The following is a 21,302-nucleotide window of genomic DNA, read 5'->3' as shown; positions in this document are numbered from 1 at the left end:
TGATGGGTACAGCACTCTCCTGAGCTAGTGTTCTACAAACCCGGAGCAATTTTCAGAGGTATTGTACCACTTTGGGGACAATATTCAAACCTGACCCCAAGGAAGAGGAGTTTTGAACCTTCCAATACAGCTAAGGTGGCACAGAGGCTGAGGCTCGAGCAGGAATATACAAAGCAGCCTCCCGTCCCAGTGGCTCTCATCAGCCGTCTATGTGAAAATCCTTCAGCTGACATGCTTACCACATTTTTAGGGAAGCCCCCAAATTTAGTCTCCGCTACCTACCAGGCATTTGGCAAAGGAAGTGCCACGCCATTAATTATCTATTGATTTTAAGGCACTTAAACAATAGAGGCACGCTCCACCTTCTCACTCACAGACAATGGGAACTCTGTTCACACAAACACATCCATATTTAATGGGGAAAGAGAGGAAGAAAGGAGCAGAAAGGAGAAAGAGAACTAAAGAATCAGGTTCCACCTAAATATTTCAAACCATCCACGTCAAAATACCCTTTTCAATTAAGCAAAACTTGCACTTTTTGCCAATGATACCCCCCCCCCCCACACACACACCAATACCTGAGGTTAATTTATTCAAAGCACTGGGGTTGGATTCCATTTAAAAATATCATCTTAGATCCCCAAAGCAATAAAGTATCCCCAGATAAAACAGGTGTCACAGGACTGTCTGAAGGATTGTGTGAGATAATATAACAGGGCTCCCAACACTGGCGATTGGTGTGTGCTTAGCAAATGTGGATTCCTCCAGGAGTTGAGGATTTGTAGCAAAGAGATGCACAGAAATCCAGTTCAGAATCCCTGAGTCCCTGACAACACCCCGCTGTGAAGGAATGGGTCACCTTCTAGACCAAGTGCTTCTCCTCCCCTCTGTCCCCTGCGCCAGAGGCTGCAGCCCCCGGGGTGGATGTGCATGGAACAGAATGAAGACTGCTTCTCAGCTGATGTCAGAGCAGAATTACTCACGGAATCAGAGGAGAGGGGGAGAGTTGGAAGAAACTTTAGAGGTCGTTTAGTTCCAACTCCTCTGAGAGAAATCCATCCCCTGTTATCCAGGACCTCCTAGGCACAAGGCAGCGTGCCAGGCTGGGGGAGGGGACTCAAAGGGAACAGGCAGCCCTGCCTCTCAGGCAGCTATTTCTAAACAGCCCAGGGGAGTTCAGGGGGGACGAGCAAGGCTGGCAGGAGTTACCTGGTTGATGGAAATGACGGCCAGGCGCGGGATGACCAGTTGGAGGACCACCTGCAGCAGCGAGGTGCCCAGGCCGGCCAGGATGGCCCAGGTGAGAGGCAGCGGCAGCATGCTGTAGGTGGCAAAGAGAGTGAACAACACATAGCCTATGCCGTCACCCAGGAGCCCGTAGCCAAGGCCTGCTGCCAGGATCTGGGTGGTCATGGCCACCCAGGTGACCACGCCGCTGTACTGCAGGTATGTGTGTGAGGTGGTGTCCTTCCTGACCACCACCAGGGCACAGATCACCACCTCGATGCCCGTGAAGAAGCCCAGCAGGATGCCCTTGAGCGGGTCCATGGGGGCGGAGGCCAGGCTCAAGTGGAGAACCAAGAGGGTGAGTTTGGTCAGCACGTCCAGCACGTTCATCACCACCTCGGATTTGCGCCTCTGGCCCAGGAAATAGCGCTGGTAGAGACGCTCCAGATCTCGGGACTTGAAGGAGTTACGCAGGGTGGGGAAAATGACCCCTCGGTAGCTATAGCCCCCATTGAGGAAGAAATCCGAGTTGCTTGGGGCGCAGTCAAGGTGCAGGAAGCCCAGGTCGCCTCCTCCCCCGCTGCCACTGGCACTGCCGCTCCCGCTGCGTTCCGGGAAGACCTTGGTGCTGCCAGTGCTGTGTGCTCTCTCCCCCGGGCCCAGCGAGTAGAGGGGCAGTGCCGAGTCCCCGGACAGCTGCGACGCGTGGTGGTTGGGGCCGCCGCCTGCAGAGTCCGAGCCTTTGCCGGATCCTCCGCTCCCGCCACCGCTGCCCCGGTGCCCATGAATGAAACGCTGCTCGGTGATGTGCCGCACCGCTGTCTGCCACAGCAGCCGCTGCGGCCGAGAGCCGCTCCCGCCGTCGCCGGCCGGGGGCGTCGGGTGGATGGTGTAGAGTTCCTCGCTGCCGCTAAGGCAGCGCACATCCGAGAGCTCCATGGCGCCAGGCCGCAGGGAGGGAGGCGCAGAACCCAAGCGAGGAGGCTGGGGGAGGGGGTTCCTAAAGACCCAAAGGCGGCCTCCTAGGAGATTGGCGGCGAACCTGTCTTGTCCCCCGCCGCCCGGTTGCAGGAGCCCTGGGCAGGAGGGCCCCTGCACATCAGGTCATAGTGTGCTCCGGGGCAAAGGGCGCCAGTAGGATCGTCGCAGACCCCTGCGTCCTTGCGCGCCGCCCTCCCGCCAACCGGCACAGCTTGGGTGAGCGGCAGCGGAGGCTATTTGTCGGTAGAAGCCGCGGCGGCGCTGAGCCGCGGAGCCCCCTTCCCGGGCTCAGGCTTCTTGACTGGTTCTCGGATCAGCGTCTTGGCGCAGTCTTTGCTCTCCAAGAGGCGCCTGGGCGCCGCGCTTCTGCTGAGCGCCGGGCGGGTCCTGGCTGCAGCACTGGGCTCCGGACGCCCACGACTCGGAGGCCGCGGGGGGCTGGCCTAGGGTGACCAGTGGTGGCAGCGGCGATGGGTGCGAAGTTAGCAGCAGTGGCTAGAACAGAGCCCTTCGGAGAACTCCATGGCTCCGGGATGGGGAGCCAGGGCGGAGCTGGGGGCGGAGGCAGCGAAGGGGGAGGAGTGGTGGACCATGCGGTGGCCTGGTGCCCCGGCGGGCGGGTTGAAAAGGTGGTAGCCGCAGCGCCAACAAGTCACCAAACAGTTAATTTGAAGGAGGGGGTGTGCTGAGGCACCCTTCTGGGCTCATTTCTGGCTGTCTCCGCTTCCCGAGCGAGGACTGACAGAGCAGCGCTGGCTCTGGCCCGACGCATTCCTCGGAGCACGGGGAGGGCCTCAGGGTCCCAGTCTCTGCAACAAGACGAGATCAACCCTTCCAGCTGTGCTACCGCGGAGTTGCAATACACAGTTCCCATTCCCTTCACTTCGCTCCTTGGAGTCCATTTGGCCAGGAGCTGGGAGAAGCGGGAAGCGGGGGTAGGAAAAAGTGGGGTGAGCTCCAATGCCAACAGCTCTGAGAACGAAGAGAAGCCACCGGTGCGGATCGGAGCTCCGTCGGTACGGCGGGTGTGAGGTTCGGGCGAGAAAGAAGGCCCGAGGCCGCCGGGAAGTCGACTGAGACGCTTCGGGGTCCAGGGAAGCGCCGCGTGCCACCCTGACGCTCTGAAGTGCGCTGCGGGCACCAGGCGACCGGGAGAAATTTGGAGACCTGTCAGATCGCTCAGACACCCACCGCGACTAAAACCCGCCCTCGCGCCAAGCCACGCCCCTGGAACAGGGGGTCGGCTAGGGGCGGTGGCGGGGACCTGGCACCCAGACCTGGTCCGGACACCCCAGGTCTTGAAGGCAGCAGCACTAGCAGAGCGGCGTGGGAGGGGACGGCTGCCGGCTTGGGCGGGCGGCAGGGCCCCCCGCCTTGCCCCGGCGCGCAGATCCCGCGCTCCAGCTGGCAGCGCAGGCCGGTTCCTCCGCTGTTCTTTTTTAGGCACTGGCTCTGGTCCTCTGTAGGTGCGCAGCCGGGACTCGTAGGCCGCTTAGCCCACGGACTCGGAGAGCCCAATGCGCGGAATTGAGGATCTCCTTTCCGCCCTCACCGCCGGGGCGTCTTTTGGCAAAGCCAACTTTTGGGATAGAAAGCAAAATACCCCAAGAGCAGCTTCCTGCGGAGTCAGGCAGCTTCCTGCGGAGTCTCTTTACTACACCAGTCTGGACGGGTGGAGGGCGCGCCCCGGGCTGCGTCGCACACCAAGTATCTCCCTGCTCATAGGAGGGGTCCAGGAGGAGGACCCGGGGAAGGTATTTCCAGCCGCCCGCTGGAGCCACGGTTTCCCGCCCGCTGGGCTCCGGCGCGCGGATGCGGACAAAGCTTCTGGGGCGCTGGGGGCACACCAAGGCGCAGCTCGGTGGGAGCGTGCTGTTCGCGCCCACGCCGGGCGGAGCAGGGCCTTCAGGTGCAGGGTCCGCAGGGCGAGAGCGGCCGCCGCAATCCCGAGCCCGGCTGCAGGTGGTGGAGCCGCGGGGGCCGCCACCTCCGCCACCGCGACAGTGGCTGCAGCCGGTGGAGCCCGGGCCCTGAGCACAGTCAGCTGATGGCCAATGACGTCAGGCCCTGGGCGCTTTCGCGGCTCCCCGTGGCGTCCCAAGAAAGCCCAAACGATCGCTTCGCCGCCCTCCCTGCCCCTCTAGAGCGAGCGATGGCCTCTGCCCTCGCGAAGAGAAATTCCCCTCCCCCTGCCTGCACTGAGCGAGAACAGCTCTAGATGCCCACCTCCCCAACCACACACACCACCTCCGGGGTGATCTGTGTCCACCTTGTCCCAGAAACAAGGGGTTTAAATCTTTCCTTTTAATCCGTTCTTTTCCACACACACGGGGTTCGGTTTACACCCAGAACTGGCCTTGCACAGAGCATCCCAGGAGAAGAGGGAAGAAGCCTCTAACATTTTTACCAGGTCCCTGAACAGTGGATTTCTGGGATGTGGTACACATCCTTCACCCCAGTCCTTTACGGTTCTATCCTACCATCCCTCACTAAAGAGAACAAAATTAAATGCTCAATTTGAAATAGAAAGATGGCCAATTCCATTTTTAACCCCGTTTGTAGATGAATTAATTTAACTGTAAGGATTTCCCAGAGTAGCTAGGGGGCCTATCCCATGAGGCTGGAAGTTAGGGGCAAAACACCCCTCCCCCCAAGAAAACTTCAGTTTTGCATTTATCTAGGTCTTAGTGAAATGATTCCCGGAATTATATATCCCTGAGAATGAAACGCTGCTTGCTTCTTCCTCCTAAATTCCTTGGACTCATCAGCCTCACCAGCGATCCTGAAACTCTGGGGTGGCTATTAAGTCTGGACTTGAGGAGGGAGCCCAACTAGGACAGGGGGCTGAGTGGGGGAGGAGGGTGGGTTTCCGCAGACCCTAAGGCAGGATGTGTGGGCAGCTGTGTCCTCTCCCTTCTCTCATAGCCCCAAGTCATCTGTGCTAATGACCATATTAGTATACTTGGCAGTGGAAGACACCTCTTTATTTTCTCGATTCTTTCTCCTTGGGAGCCGGAGAACTCAGCCTGAATAAATGAGGGGTTGAACGCAGATGGAACTTTCCTATGAAAATCTTCCTCCTGGACATATCCCAGTATGATTTATTCAGCAGCAAAAGGAGGCGTGCCAAGGAGGGGGAGTTGGACCCAATCAGATAAAATGACTCAGGCTGATGAATGAGCATAGCATGCTACAGAAAGAAACTCAAAGAATTTCATGAACCTAGAAGTTGAAACTAATGTATCAGGGAGAAAACATTGCATCTGCTCAGCTGACTCCTCTGAACTTTCCTTCGCTGTAGGGGTGTTAGGACAGGGTGTTTTACAACAAGAGCGTGGATGACACAATTTGATTCAAATGTTAGTCTTCTTGTTGGGAAGACACAACGCCATTCAGCCCCGAAAGCATTCTGTTTCTGAATGAGCAGCATCAGCTCAGCATAAGTCTTGAGAGGCTTTTTGGAACATGCAAACCACCAAGCGATTATCCCTTAAACAAGAGATGTCAACACGCAGCTTTGAGACGTCCGTGTACTTATCATGCTTTCATTTATTCCTGCGTGTTTCTGATGGCTGGGTACATTCTGGGACAATATTTTGCCAAGTCAGTGTCTTTTTGTACACAGCCATTTCCCCACGCCCCCTTCTCCATTCCCCTCCCTCAAAACACTACCCACCTCATCCTTCAAACCTGAGCAACGTTGCCTCTGCAGGAAGCCTTTCCTAATATCCTAATATCAGTGAGAAATGACTTCCTTTTCTGTTGTCCACTAGTGTGTTCTGTGGACTTCTAGTGTGGTCTTAGTACAGGGACTGGCTATCCCCCATTTGCTTACCCATTTGTGCCTCACCCCTCCCCACGAAGCAGTGAGCTCCTCGAACAGGAGAACTGATTTTCCTTGGGCCCATATCCCCCAATTTCTAGCAACTATTGTGGACACAGAGGTAATAAAATTAGCAACACTTTATTGAGCACCTCTCCCTTAAGACCGTTACAATGACCTTTTACAATCATCCCAGCAATTCTGAGTTAGAGCCTTCTCCATTTTTTATTATTCCCATTTTACGAGGTAGGATACTGAGGCTTCAGGTGGCTAAGTAACGTGCCCTCCTGGTTAACAGCTAGCAAAGTTCCAGCAATCAAATTCGCATTGTATAAATTTAGCATCCTTGAGTTTAATAAAAATGCTGTCACGGGTAGTCAACAAAGGTTGACCCAATTTAAATAGAACTGATAGAAATAAAAATGTCAAATACATTTTGAGTTTCCAAATGCAAATTGAGTAAGAGACTTCTGAGATATTTGGGCTTTGAGAAGTCTGGTAGGATGACGACGGATGGCAGATGAAGATAGCAGAACTAATTCTTATGTGAATAGAATATTCACATAACAAAAATAGTCTATTTTTGTTCAGTTCAAGACTTAGACACTATTTCTACAGTTTGTGAAAAAGCAGATTTTCACATATTGGATTTAACCCGAAAAACTGATTTGGGCTACACTGCTTCGTTTCAGTGGTGGTTTCATTTGGGAAACATCTTCTTGCCCCACAGGAAAATAACATATTTGTTTTGTGATGTTACTGCCTACTGTTGACTACATTTATGGTAGATATGTTTTTAAAAAAAACACACAAAAAAACATTTTGTTTCCTTCCAGTGCATCTTTGACTTCCTAGGTCAACAGTATTACTACATGGATTCAAATTTTATAAGCGCTGTGTGCCCTTTGCAAACTACCCATAGAAACCCTAACGCTCACTGAAGACATATAAAATATTCACATGTAAAAGAAAAGATGGACTCAGTTCAGGAAGGGGATCTGAAACCATAGAGATCCTGTTTCCAAAGGGAAGGAGGGTGTTTGTGACAAGGCAGCGTTTCCCAAGCTGGAAATCCTTAAAGGAAAAGTAGATGAAATTTGCTAGTAGGGTAGATCTTATATGTTGTCACTACACAGGCACACGAATAAAAAACGAACATGGTAAGTATACGAGGTGATGGATATGTTAATTAGCTTGACTGTGGTGATTAACTCACATTGCATAAATATATCAAAACATCAAATTGCGCCTAACCTTGTATGCACTTTAAATACAAACAATTTTAATTTCAATTATACCTCAATAAAGCTGGAGGGAGGGGAGGGGAGGGCATGGCTGCCTTGCCCTGAAGCACGGCTTTTAGGAAATATCAAAGGCATTAACGCTTTGACAGAACTCCAGGAAAAGTCAATGTCTAAAGGAAGTGGAGCTCATCCATGAAAACAGTCCATGAATTAAAAACTTTGGACTCACAGTTCATCTGGAAAGCAGTAAGGTGTACAATAGAAAAAAACAAAATGTCTATTTTACTCCTAGCTTGCATTTCTTTGCCTTGTAAAATGCAAGAGGGAAAAAAATACACTGGATACATTTTTGATCTTCACAGGAACTAGTTTAAATTAGATTCTGGTGCCTGGAAGGAGAAGAAAGTCTCATCAGTGAGAAGACAATTCTGAGACAGTGTATTTATATGCCAAATTCATCAGTCAGGCAAGTCAGAGGAAGAAATCTTCAAGGGAGATAGACATTTTCTTCTTCTTAAAAGATGATTCTCTAGCCTCTGGTTTAACTAGAGTATGAGCTTACTGTGATATCACTTACTAAGTCTTCACTTACTGAAATCATAAGATAATAGGAACACACGTGTGCACACACACACGCATGAGAGAAATCCTTAAGAAACTAGCTTAAAGAAGTAGCAATGAAAGAAAAAAATAAAAGGGTTTCCAATTAGTGTACCTTCTCACTAAATCTTGTTTTGGCCATGGTTTAAGATCTGTTTTTTTTTAATTTGACTCACATATGGAATCTTGGGGCAAAAGTGATTAACTTCAGTGGGAAACAAAGCAGATCGTTTCTCTCTCTTTTTTTTTTTTTTTAAAGAATCTACCTGATAGCTATTTCAATACCACAAAACTTCTTTTTTTTTTTTTTAAATATTTACCCTATTTCTGTCCCTCCCTCCCCCAGAGATTTTTGAGATCTATTTAGGATATTTAGGCTAATATATATGACATAAATGTATTTATAGGAATTTATGTAGTTGCATATATGAATCTGTCCATTAATTGAGTGTAAAAGAAACATATCTCTTCACCTTTCAAAAATCAGTGTATTTCTGTCTTCACCAGTTGGTGAGACATTGAACTCCCATCCTTTTTGAGGCTTTCATCTGTACCCTCCTCATTCCAGGAAGACGCCATGTCGCAGGCTCTTACGTGGGGGTTGGGGGAGGAGGGCATGCAGGCACCCACGCACATGCACAGCCTCTGGTCTTTGGCTTTCCATTGGCCAAGGTCACCACTCCGCGTCCACCATTCCAGGTCACCACTGAGGCAATCTCTGGTCCTGCTCACACGTCCCTGTGGCGCCAGCAGGAACAGTACTCTGCACTGCTTCCTTTCAACACATCCCTGAGAGTCTCCATCGCTCTGTATGCCTGAGGCCCCGTGAGCTTGACGTAGTACATTGCTCTTCCTCTCTCTTTCGGGTGAGGGCGCCTCCCCAGGGCACTACTGGGAAGCCATTATTTAGGATGCAACAGGTCTCCCTGTGGGTTTCTCTCTCTCTCCTTCTCACTGCCTCTCCCTTTCTCTCCTTCTGCCCCAGGGTGCATCTCCTTTAGTCTGGGGAGATGCCTTGCTTTATGTTTCTCCCAAGCCCAGCTGATTTTTCTTGTGCACTCCCATTCGTCCTTGCGGTTTCTTACTTTTTATAACTGTAAAATCTTTATGAAAAACAAAAGACGGAAAGACAACTTTTGCTTTCTGTTCCTTCTTTCTGGAAGTGGTTTATAGAGAACTTGAATGAAGGAAAAGACAAAAGGGATCACACAAAAGCAAATCCCCCAAGTTAATATCTCAAAATAAGATACACATACAAAAAACACATGAGATTCACAAAGGGTAAATAAAAGAGAAAAACAGAATCATAAGGCTAATTACATCTTGCTGCTACTCTGTACATAGAAAGGCATTCTATGGCATCCAAATTCTTCCTCTCTGAAGAACAGAAGAAAATTCGAGAACATTTCAGAATAATACCTTATCGAACTCTTGATACGACATTATCTGAAATTCACACATTACAAAGTTCAGTTTAACATAGTACTTCTTATCCAACTTGATGTTTGAACTCTCATTATCCAATCAGAATCAACTAGATCTGGACAACATTACACACACGCACACGATAGGTACTGGGCACAATTTAAAGTAGATTTCTTAATGCAGACTGCAGTGAAAAAAAAAAAAAAAAGTTTGGAAGTGATTGGTCTAGTCCTGAGATCTTTACTGGAATCCTTAGTGAAATGAGTTGATTTTGTAGTCAGGAAGACTTATTCTTGAGTTCTGACTTTGCAAGGTGCTAGCTCTGTGACCTCGATCAAGTTACTTAACACTTTAGAACTTGCATAATATGGAAGAAAATAATAAGTTTGCCAAGTTTTCTGAAGCGTAAAGGTAATTCACATAAAGCACGTGGTACAGCTTATCACAGGTAAAAAATGCCCCATCCACTAAAAAAAACCATCTTAATTACTGACAAGCTAGATCACAACTTTCTTCTACTTCCTCCACCTCCACTGCTGCTCCACGTTCCCTTATTTCTGGCTACCATCCTCTCTCACCTAGATGCTTTCAATAGACTGAACATGTCTCTCTGCTTGGCGTCTGCCTCCTTTCTCCAGCTGCTGTGATCATTCTAAATTTAAAAATATGATAATGTCACTCTCTTTTTATTGTGGGAAAAAAACACACGACATAAAATTTACCCTTCGAGCAATTTCTAAATTTACAGTGTAATACTGTCAGCCATATGCACTTGTTGTGCAATGTATCCCCCGAACCCCTCCCCTTCCTATGTGACTGAAACTTTGTATCTATCAAAGTACCCCAAATTCCCACCTCTCTGTCCCCCAAGCCAATCATGTCACTCTTTTGCTGAAAATATTGCACTGGCTCTGCTTTGCCCTCACATGCCTTAAAATTGAAGACAGATCTCTTCAGGGCTGGCTATTGGTTCTCTCTACAGTTGCCTCTGTCACAGCTTCCCATCTTGTTCTCAGTCTGTGAGCCACACTCAACTTCATTCAGTTCCCCACATGTAGCTTGCTCTCTCTCTTCTCTGTGAACCTATGGATTTGCTGTTCCTTTTGCTCTCCCCCATCTTTCTGCTCTAAGCATGGATGTCACTTTCTCCAAGAAGCTTTTCCTGGCCTCCTATGTCTCGGTGAGATGCCTCTATAAACTAGAAATGCTTTTGCTTACAAATATTGGGAAAACCCAAATCAGAGTGGCTTATACAAACAGGAGTTTGTTTTTCTTACACAATAAGAAGTGTGAATGTAGGCATTTACCGGTTTGGTTCAGGAAGTGTATTACATCAGGGGCTTTGTACTGGTGAGTCTAGAATTTCTTTGGCTCTTGTCTCATGGGTACAAGATGGTGACAGCATCTCTGAGTATTCATTCTCACACCACATAGAAAGATAAAAGCCAGTTTCTCCTGAGTACCTCCTTCTTATCAGAGGTGAAAAAAGTGTTTCCAGAACTCCCTAGAAGACTTCCACGTATATCTTATTGGCCAGAACTACATCCCAGGCTCTCTGCTCAGCCAGGACCTGGAGTCACATTCCCAGTGATCTAGCGGGGGATGGATCTTGAGTAGGCAACACAGATGGTGTTATCACCCCTACTATCTATTTGCTTAGCAAATTATACATCTCCATCTTAGGCCTATCCAGTCACCACCTCCTTGACCATCTGTGGTAGTCAAACTCCAAGATGATCCCCCCTCCTCTAGTGCTCATGTGCTTGCATTGTCCCCTCTAATATATTAGAATTAGTCGGTGTGACCACTAGAGTGCAGCAGCAATGGTGATATGCCCCTTCTAAGGTTAGGTCATAAAAGACACTGCGGCTTCTGCCTTGCCTTCTCTTGGACTGTCTGCTTTGGGGGAAGCCAGCCAGCATGTTGTGAGGACACTCAGGCAGCCCTGTCGAGGAGCTAAGGCCTCCCACCAAAGCCAGCAAGGAGTCGACGCCTCCTTCCAGCAGCCACGTGAGTGAACCGTCCTGGAAGTGAACTGTCCTGCCCCAGTCAAACCTTCAGATGCTGCAGCTCCAGCTGAGAGCTTCTCTGAAGCCCCGTGAAAGACTCCGAGCCAAAACCACCCAGTTTAGTTGCTCTTAAATGTGTGACCCATATAAACTGTGAGATAATTAATGTTTATTGTTTTAAGCCCCTTAGATTTGCGGTTATTTGATAGGCAGCAATAGATCACTGATACACTCTCTGACTGCCCCAGTAAACTATATGTTTCTTAAAACAAAAACAAAACAACAACAAAAAATTTAGTTACATAGTAGTCAAAATGGCAGAGAAGCATTTGCTTATTTTTATAGGATATAGGAAGGAGATGTTTTATGTGGCTCCCGTGATAATTTTCATTTGAAATCATGGGTGACTTGGGCTAGGGAGCATCATGACATGAGATAATATCACTTCTTTATCTAAAATCATTCAGTAGCTCCCTGTTGTACTTAGGAATATTTCACACCTGTTGTACTTCATTCATTCATTCATTCATTCATTCACTCATTCATGCATTCATTCATACATTGATGGACAAATGGATACTCGTTTATACTGTGGAGATACCAGGAGAAGATATTTGTACCAGGCTTCGAAAGACAACTATGTACCAAAGCTCAATTATTAGCTGAGAAGGAGAGGTAGCGAGGACAAGCTGCTTTTTGCCAGTGCTTTGCTCCCTCTGTCCAGAGTGATTTTCCGGATCACAGCTTTTCTGCCTCATTCCAGCCTCACTCTGAAGCCCTCCCCTTGGAGGAGTGATACTTGCTGATCCTACTTAAGTTACCAACTCCCAGAATTTTTCAAGCAAAAATATCTGTTGACTTCCTATATAGGATATCTTACTACCTGCAGGTATCATACTTTTTTGTTTGTTTACTTCTTTTCTGCTTTCTCGAATTAGAATGTAAGCTCTTGCGAGGAGAGACCATGCCACCTATTGGCCACTCTTTCTCCAGTGCTTGGCAGAAAGTACAAGCTTAGCAAACAGCTGTAAATGAATGAGTAAAAAATGACCCAGTTTTGGTAACTAACTGGCAACTGACTCTCACATAGGCAAACCACAGATGCAAAAGTAGTCAGGTCAGGAAAGCATCTATACTTTCCTGAATTGGAGCAGAATAAACCTCAAAATAAGGAAAAGAGAGCCTATAGCACTGGAATCGTTCACTGGGTTCTAATTGGGACATTTCTTCATGGAGTGAACCCTCCCAAGGGAAGTGAGACCAGGTGTGGGGAGTACCTGTGATGTAGCAGGCTTAGTGCTACTTTGTAAAAAATCCTCCGGAAGATGCTTTGAACACATTCCCATGCCTCCAGAATAAGTCCCCCACTGAGATCTGGATTATGGAAGAGTTAGGACTCTAATTTCTTTCCAAACTTCAGGAATATATTGATTACTAATATTTTTTAGCTACGAGTTATAGTACCCCTGTATTTGTCCCCTAGGACTGCCATAATAAAATGCATAGAGTGGGTGATGTAAACAACAGACATTTATTTCTCACAGCTCTGGAGGTTGAGAAGTTCAAGATCAAGGTGCCAGCTGATTTGGTTCCTGATGAGAGCCCACTTCCTGGCTTGCAGATGGCTGTTCTCTTGCTGTATGCAATCTCTCTTGTCTTCATCTTACAAAGCCACTAATTCCATCATGAGGGCCCCAGCCTCATGACCTCACCTAATCCTAATTATCAGGCCCTATCTCCAAATACTAAGACATTGGGAGTTAGGGTTTTAACATATGATTTTTGAGGGGACACAATTCAGTCCACAGTAATACTTGAATGAATAACTAGCTTAAGAATAATAGACAGTGGTTCATTTTTCTCCATGTAGGTAATTATAAGCATTGAGTCAGGATCTCAAAGATGTTTGAGTGGAAATTCTCCCTGACCTCATGGTTATAAGAGGGCTGCTGTAGGTCCAGTCATCACATCTATAGTCAAGCCTGAAAGAAAAGGAAGAGGGCAGAGCTATACCTGCCAGCCTCCTATATCTATAATTCTATTTTTGTTTTGTTTTTTGTTTTTTGTTAGAAAAGCAAGAGCTTTCCTCTAAACTACCACTCTTTACCAGACGCTACTTAGATGTAATTTGCCAGAATTAGATGGCATGACCATGTAAACTGCAAGGGATGCTGGGGAAGTGAGAAACAGGATTGATGTGACTAGTTCACCCCTCCAGACACTACCCGTATGATAAGAAAAAATTGCATAGGGTTATGACTCAGGCAGAGAGAAGAGACTGATTCTACTGCAATAGCCAAAGTAGGTTACAAAAAAAAGTCCAAACAAACAAGCTTCTAGATTCAGTCATGATCATATATGTCACTGAGAACTGATTTAAAGTGCTCAAATGTTTGAGGCTTTCCAAGTGTCCCAATCAGTCACATCTGTTTCTCTACACTGACAATTAATACAAGGCGTAAAATAGGAGATATCAAACAGGAGAGGCCAGCCCTTTCTTCTCCCCTGTTTCTCTCCTTCCTCCCCTCTTCAATCCTGTTTCGTTGTGTATTCCTCACCTGCCAAGATAATGGGGGAAAGATAGTCTTATTGTGATAACAGACAACAAACACCTTTATCCACTTTGCCACTTCAGGTGCTATTCTTGTGTTTTAGTTTTTTTGAAATTTGTGAGCCTTGCCAGAAATCCAGAGAAGTCTCAAGTTTACTATGCCTGTGATGACTCTCGGTGGTAAAGGGAGAGGGTGAGAAAAAGAAAACATGAAAAAGGAGAGGAGAGGAAGGAGGGCAGAAGTAAAGAAGGAAATTAAGAAAGAAGGAAGGAAAAACGGAATGGTAAGAGGGAGGAAGGAGGCACAGAGGAAAGACGGCAAAGGTTTTGAGGGGCCGGCCCGGTGGCTCAGGCGGTTAGCGCTCTGTGCTCCTAACTCTGAAGGCTGCCGGTTTGATTCCCACATGGGCCAGTGGGCTCTCAACCACAAGGTTGCCAGTTCCATTCCTCGAGTCCTGCAAGGGATGGTGGGCTTCACCCCCTGCAACTAAGATTGAACAGGGCACCTTGAGCTGAGCTGCCTCCCAGATGGCTCAGTTGGTTGGAGTGCGTCCTCTCAACCACAAGGTTGCCGGTTTGACTCCTGCAAGGGATGGTGGGCAGCGCCCCCTGCAACTAAGATTGAACAGGGCACCTTGAGCTGAGCTGCCGCTGAGCTCCCAGATGGCTCAGTTGGTTGGAGTGCGTCCTCTCAACCACAAGGTTGCCGGTTTGACTCCTGCAAAGGATGGTGGGCTGCGCCCCCTGCAACTAGCAACGACAATTGGACCTGGAGCTGAGCTGCGCCCTCCACAACTAAGACTGAAAGGACAACTTGAAGCTGAACGGCACCCTCCACAACTAAGACTGAAAGGACAACAACTTGACTTGGAAAAAACAAAGTCCTGGAAGTACACACTGTTCCCCAATAAAGTCCTGTTTAAAATAAAAAAAAGGTTTTGAAAGGAAGAAGATACAGAATACAGAAGGGAAAGAGGAAGGAAGAGTAGAAGGAAGATTGAGACAGGCAAGAGGGAGAGGAGGAAGAAGGGTAATCTGCACTTACTCAGTGTGAACTTGGCACTTCCACATATGTTACTGTACTGAATCTACACGACCCTCCAAGGTAGATGTCATTACCCCCATAGTACAGATGAGAAAACTGAGGCCTCGTCAAGCTCACACAGCAATTCATTCGGATAATTCAAAAAACGGGACATAGTATCCTCAGAAGTTTTAAAGTTCATGTGCTTGCCACGAAATCACTGGGGAAAAGGCACCTGGAGGTATGAGAGAAAATGAGGGGCGCTGGGGGAGTCAGGCAAGACAGGGGAAGCTCAGGGAGGGGTGAGAGGCAGTAGCCCGAGTTACGATCAAAGGGGCCATCCGGTGCCCTTTTGTCTTCATTAAAGCTGTGGTTACTCTCTAACGACTGTACATACTTTTAGTCAGATTGATTAATTAGACTTGAGTGTACTCCTTACAAATCCCAGGGGGACTGCCGATAAATAGTGTCTAGACAGTGTGACTATGAAATCTGGAAGGAGGTCATCACAAATAAAGCTTTGTTCTTTGGCTTCAGTTCCTGGTGAGGCTGATGGCTCCAAGGCAGGATTTGGTTATGAGTTCTCCATGTGCCCAGAGCCTAAGACCCTCCCCAACTTTATCTAAAGTGGATGGAGTGGAGTGGTGGCTGGGAGTGGGGGCCCCAGCACAGGAGGGAATATTTCAAATATTTCCATGAGGTTGTCTACAAAATCTTTGGTTGACAGTATCTGGTAAGATCTATAAAGTGCCTAAATGAAAACTTGAAGAATGAGGGTGAGCATCTTGGAAGAACATCCACGAGACCTTAGTGAGTACTTTTAAGAAATGAGATGTTGCACAGCTCAATGCTCTTGATGGCATAGAAAATGGTATTTTCCGAAAAACATGGGCACTGATGACTCTGAGTTGAAAAGTTAATTGGAAGAGTACCCCTTTGAAAGCTTCAGGAATGTATTTCCTAATGTATGTCACTGATATTTTCTCTTTATAGATATCCAAGTGTGATAACTGTTCAAACCTACACTTAGCTGTGTTTAAAAATAAAGCAAACGCCTACCTGTTCTGAAGTAGGGAGTTCAAGAGGGTCAGGTGCATCTATGTAATAACATCAAGGTACATCTTTGCAAGATTATTCTTGTCTGGCTGAGGAAGAAAATGATTTCCTCTAGGGGTAAGGGGTTTAAGACCGAGACTTGACGAAGGGAAGCTTGGTCTAAGAGGCTGAGAAAGAAGGGGCCATGGGTTCAAGGTTCTGCTACTGGTCTTGTTATTATGGCTCTGAAGCTATGATTAGTAGAGTTGCAAAATTGAGCTTCAGAAAAATTAACTGATTTGCCCAACATCACTGTCTACTGGTGGAACTAGTAGGATTCTCTTTTGGGTGGAGGTGACGAAGCTCCTATGTACATATGGCCCTGAATCCTAACTTTAAGGCAATGTTACTGCCCAGACAGCAGAACACCGGGCAAATCACATCCATCCTGAGCACATGGTGGTTAGCACTGGCGACTATGGGTCTTTATGTCTTGTGACATTTCAAAATAGTTGCTGAGTGTGTGTGTGTGACCGCATGCACAGTTCTTTATTTTCCCCACTGCAATTAGCTCTTGAAATATAGTTAAGGAAATTTAGACAAATTGGAAACTGAGCACTTTATGGGAAATCAGAAAATGAGTCTTTGAGAATCTCCTAGCCACATCCTTTCAGACACGCAAGGTTAGTGAGATAAGCTACAAGTTAAAAGTGGAATTCCACACCACCTTGGGAACTTCATTCATTCGTGTCCAACACATGTGCTCACTAAGCCGCTGATTTACTCGGTACTAAAAGACTGCTAGAGTGATGCTAGCATGGTAGTGAGACCCCAGGTCAAGACCACCTGGGATGCTGTGTTAGGGAATTCCAATTTCATGTGGTATACCATAGGATGGTACTGAAATCGCGCCAGTGGTACGGATGCAGGACTCATAGCAATCCTGTGAGGTAAGTATCATCTCCCGTAATGGACAAGGTTCAAAGAGGCCAAGTGACGTGTTTTCATTCCATACAACTAGTGAGCAACCCATTGAGACCTGAATGCTGTTCTCTGAACTTCACAACTTCTCATTTCACTTTCCCTCTTGCCCAGGACTCGATGGCCACAATGACCTACATGACCTTTCAGATGTTAGGGTGTTTGTGTTTACCCCGCCTCTGGCTGGTCTCTGGTTCCCCAGGACTCCCACCGACCGCCTTTATTTTGCCATCTGATCTCCCCTAAGATGTTGTCCCTCCTCACCCCAATGTTCCTCATCCTTTTATTGCCTATTATATTTTTTTCTTCATAACACTTACTACTACCTGAAAAATTTCTTGGTCACATGTTTTTTCCCTTTTCCCTTCAGAACGTAGCTCCATGAAAACTGGACAACTGTGCTTCTTATTTACCACCATATCCTTTGCACTAAGTGTACGGACCTGGCTCGTGGTAGATACCGCACAGATGTCCCTGGGAAAAATGAATGGACCAATGAACGACTGGTTCCCTGGGAAGACAGCTCTGGGCCCTAGGCTGAAGGTTTCGGCTGAAGCTGTCATGAATCAAGAAAGATTTTCTGGGGATTTGACCCCCGATGGGACCCCCTCAATTCTTATATGTCACCCAGCATTGGTACTGAGAAGTTCAAGCAAAGAAGTCCTTTTCCAAAAGTAAGAACAAAAACAAATAAATGAACGTAAGAAAAAACAAAAACCTCTCAAATTAATCAAGCAAGATTACACATTTAGCAAGGATCCTTTCAATTCACCTAGTACCTAGTGAGCACTGACTATATTACAAATATCCCAGGATGCAAAGAAATAGCCCTGCTCATGTTACCTAAAGCTTGCGTCTTTTTTACTCCATTATTTGATTTTCTTGACTTTCAATGATAATCTGAATGAAATTTTATATTTGGGAAGACACACAGTTCCTGAGCAAAATAGTTCTAATCAACTGAGCAATGTGAAGAGATAAATCAAAAGTAAAATTCTAAAACTTTAGAGTTATGTGGCCACATAGGTACTTTTGGTGCATGTCTTTGGTTTATAGGTGGAAAACTGAATCACAGACTTTAAGTGACATAGCTAAGGCCACATGTAAGATAATTGATAAATGTAGTTCTTCGGATTCATATTTTAAAGTTTTTCCTGTGCATAAAGAATTTTTTTAAAAAGGAAGTAGAGGCGGTTTCTCCCTTTCAGAGAAATATTGAACCACTTTCAACAGTTATCACTAATAGGATTTGTAATGAATCATGATTTCTCCTTGATGACTGCTCTACCAAACAAAAGCCACCAGTTGGATTCTGTCAACCTCTTTGCTACCTGACGAGAGCTGTGGAATATGAATGAGCGTCATTGTCTGAAGTGTTATGTGGGTGCGAGTGCACCGTCAGCCATTATTGTCAACCTACATATAAAATGCTCTGTTGCCTCATGTTCACCTTTAGATTTAAACGCTAGTTAAAATAACCACATTGCTCAGAAGAGAGCGCTGTATTCCACGGCAGAACAGATAAGATACCTGGGGAAGCAGCGGGGCCTGTTGGTAACCTGGACCAATTACCATCCATTCGGGAACGCCAGCACACATGCGTGCTGACACCAGGTCTGCAGGTTCCCATATCCACATACCTTGCCTTCCTCTTACTGAGGGTGGAGGAGGTTCTTTCACTAGAGTTTTCCAGAACATGGCTTGAATGGCGTGGGTCACTGGGGCCCCTTTGTCATACTGATCTCTATGGGTGCCCGGATCCTGTGATCACTGGCTTCAGAGACTCACGGGAGCTTCTGCATGAAGAGTGGGGACTAATGACTGAGGTCAAGGCCACCAGAGTAAGCAACATGTGGTTCTTCCTGTTCTGTTTAAAGTGAAACATGGCCAGGGGAGCCTGAGCCATGGAGCACTTTTCCGCCCTTTGAGGACCAGGCGTCTGCAGAGTTGAGGGAGAAATCCATGTCCGGGTGCCCTAGAAGCACAGCCTGCAGCCCAGGTAGGGGGAGTGATGGAAAAGTGGGGAGGCAGCGTCTCCAACATCCTCCAGCCACAGCTCCAAGGGCCAGGCCACGGTCTCTGTTTTCACAATGATTGGATGCTTCTGTTCGACTTGCTGTTGACATGCTCTTTTAATGATAGTTCTTTTATACTCTTTTAGTTCAAACTAGTTGTAGAATGACAATTGCCTTAACAATTCATGCATGTTCTCCAATGAGAACTCCTGCATTGTTTTGAAATACTCTTATTTAAAAATACTTGATTGCGTTTGAGGTCCATTCACATTATCACAAGAAATTTCAATGCGTTTGTCAATGGAAGACCTTTCAGATGCTGTAAATTTAATTTCAGCTGTTGCAAATTTTGAGTGGTTGTAAAATGGTTTTACATTTTATTATCACCTTGTCCTACAAAGACAGTTTTCAGTTGTGGGACTATTAAAAGTTTGAAAGAGTTTCATTAAAAAATATTAATCAGAAATTGCATGTGGCCAATTCAAGCGTAAAATCCACTCTAAAATGAAAGTTATTATAAGAAGCAAGTTGCCTATTAGAATTTTGATGGGATTTTTTTTTGATGTTTCATACAGTTGAATATTTAGTATCTTTCACAATACTTGGTATTTTAATCTTTCATTATCAGAATTATATTTTATAAGAAAACTTAATGAATTTTTCTCTACTACCAGCATTACTAAATTTTTCTCTACTCCCAGCATTTAAGTATCATATTTCCTGCTACGGTAAAACAAAAAAAAAGAAATCCCAAATGATACTGCATCGTACTACACTCAATTGTCCTTTTATAATTTCCTATTGTGGTGATAATAATGTGGTAATAAAAATAATAATGATCGCTTGTTATAAGTGACTTACAGTTTATTTGAAAAGAGAACTCTCACTGGCTTGCACCACCACTTGGTGAAGAGTGCAGACTGTGTTCTGTCTTTGTAAAGACGAGGACAAAGAAGCAGTGAAGCGAAGAGTCTTGCTTACCTTTCCGCAGACTATGAGTGGCCCATCTCTTTGGCCTCCTGTCCTGGGCTTTGAAGACCCGGGCAAAGTTTCTCAAGGAGAGAGTTGACTCTGTCCATCCACACTAGAAAATTAAGATGTTGGTTATTATTAATATGCTTAACATTTTTGTTTTTATTTTTTTAATGTATAATCCCAGAAATCCATGCAGGTATCCATCTTTATTTTTTTTTTTCAGTCGGATAACCATCCTTTTATGTTTTAAACTTATTGAGGTGACGTTGGTTAATAACATATAAGTTTCAAGTGTACAATTCTGTAATACATCATCTGTATATTGCACTGTGTGCTCACCACCTAAAGTCTATTCTCCTCCTGTCACCATATATTTGACCCCCTTTATCCTCTTCATCCTCTCTCAACCCCTTTCCCCTCTGGTAACCACTATACTGTTGTCTGTGTCTTATGAGTTTATTTTTTGTTTGTTGTTTTCAGTTTTATATCCCACATGAGCGAAATCGTATGGTTCTTGTCCTTTTCCATCTGACTTATTTCACTTAGCATGATACTCTCAAGATCCATCCATGTTGTTGCAAATGGCAGTATTTCATCCTTTCTTATGGCCGAGTAATATTTCATTGCATGTATGTACCACATCTTTTCGATCCAATCATCCATCAGAGAATACATAGGTTGTTTCCATGTCTTGGCCACTGTGAATAACATTGCAATGGACATAGATGTATATATATATATCTTTACAAATAAATGCTTTCAAAACTTTCAGGTAGATACCCCATATGCTGGGTCATATGGTAATTCTATTTTTTGAGGAATCTCCATACTGTTTTCCATAGTTGCTGTACCAATTTACATTCCCACCAGCTGTATGTGAAGGTTCCTTTTTTTCCATATCCTCTCCAACACTTGTTATTTCTTGTCTTATTGTTAATAGCTGTTCTAACAGGTGTGAGGTGGTATCTCATTGTGGGTTTCATTTGTATCTCCTCACTAGTTAGTGAAGTTGAGCATCTTTTCATGTCTGTTGGCCAATTGTATGTCTTCTTGGGAAAAGTGTCTGTTCAGGCATTCATCTTAATAGACTACTAAACATTAGGAAAGGAGATGAAAGAATAAGCCTTCCTTTTGTAGAGGAGGTCTTGCTCTTGAGTAGTGGAATACCCGGCTGATAGGAAAGAGTGCCCCGAAAGGTCTCAGAAGAGGGTATAAAAATGCACATCATCTGGGGAAGAGTGATGTACTCAGAAGAAACATAATCCAAGCCATGCATAAGCCCCAGTTTTCGGGACCTGTGAGGTTGGTGTAAAACTAGGGTTATTATATAATAACATGCAACTACGATACTTGTCCAGCTTTGTCTCATCTGCTGTTGTAAGATGTCTTGTCATAGCCAAACATCTCTCAAA

At 46.0% G+C, this 21,302-nt stretch overlaps 1 protein-coding gene and 1 long non-coding RNA gene across 4 annotated transcripts in view; one reads left to right on the top strand and one right to left on the bottom strand.

Moving 5' to 3' along the window:
- Positions 1 to 4,249, bottom strand: part of ADCY8 (adenylate cyclase 8) — a 173,556-nt gene extending 169,307 nt beyond the window's left edge. For all 3 annotated transcript variants that reach the window (XM_019723897.3, XM_019723906.3, XM_019723925.3), the window contains exon 1: positions 1,210 to 4,249. In XM_019723897.3, coding sequence (XP_019579456.2) covers positions 1,210 to 2,166 — 957 coding nt within the window. In that variant the 5' untranslated portion in view covers positions 2,167 to 4,249. The remainder of the gene's footprint in view (positions 1 to 1,209) is intronic.
- LOC141567860 (uncharacterized) lies at positions 1,172 to 20,661 on the top strand. Its single transcript, XR_012490777.2, has 2 exons — positions 1,172 to 1,300; positions 17,271 to 20,661. It is a non-coding gene; the product is annotated as an uncharacterized LOC141567860 (long non-coding RNA).
- Positions 20,662 to 21,302: the final 641 nt, after the last annotated feature.

Source organism: Rhinolophus sinicus, chromosome 6 (assembly GCF_057876585.1).
Source record: "Rhinolophus sinicus isolate RSI-liver-muscle chromosome 6, RSI-T2T, whole genome shotgun sequence".
Classification (NCBI taxonomy): Eukaryota; Metazoa; Chordata; class Mammalia; order Chiroptera; family Rhinolophidae; genus Rhinolophus; species Rhinolophus sinicus.
Note: the sequence above shows the minus strand (reverse complement) of the source record. Positions and strands in the feature narration are given on the sequence as shown.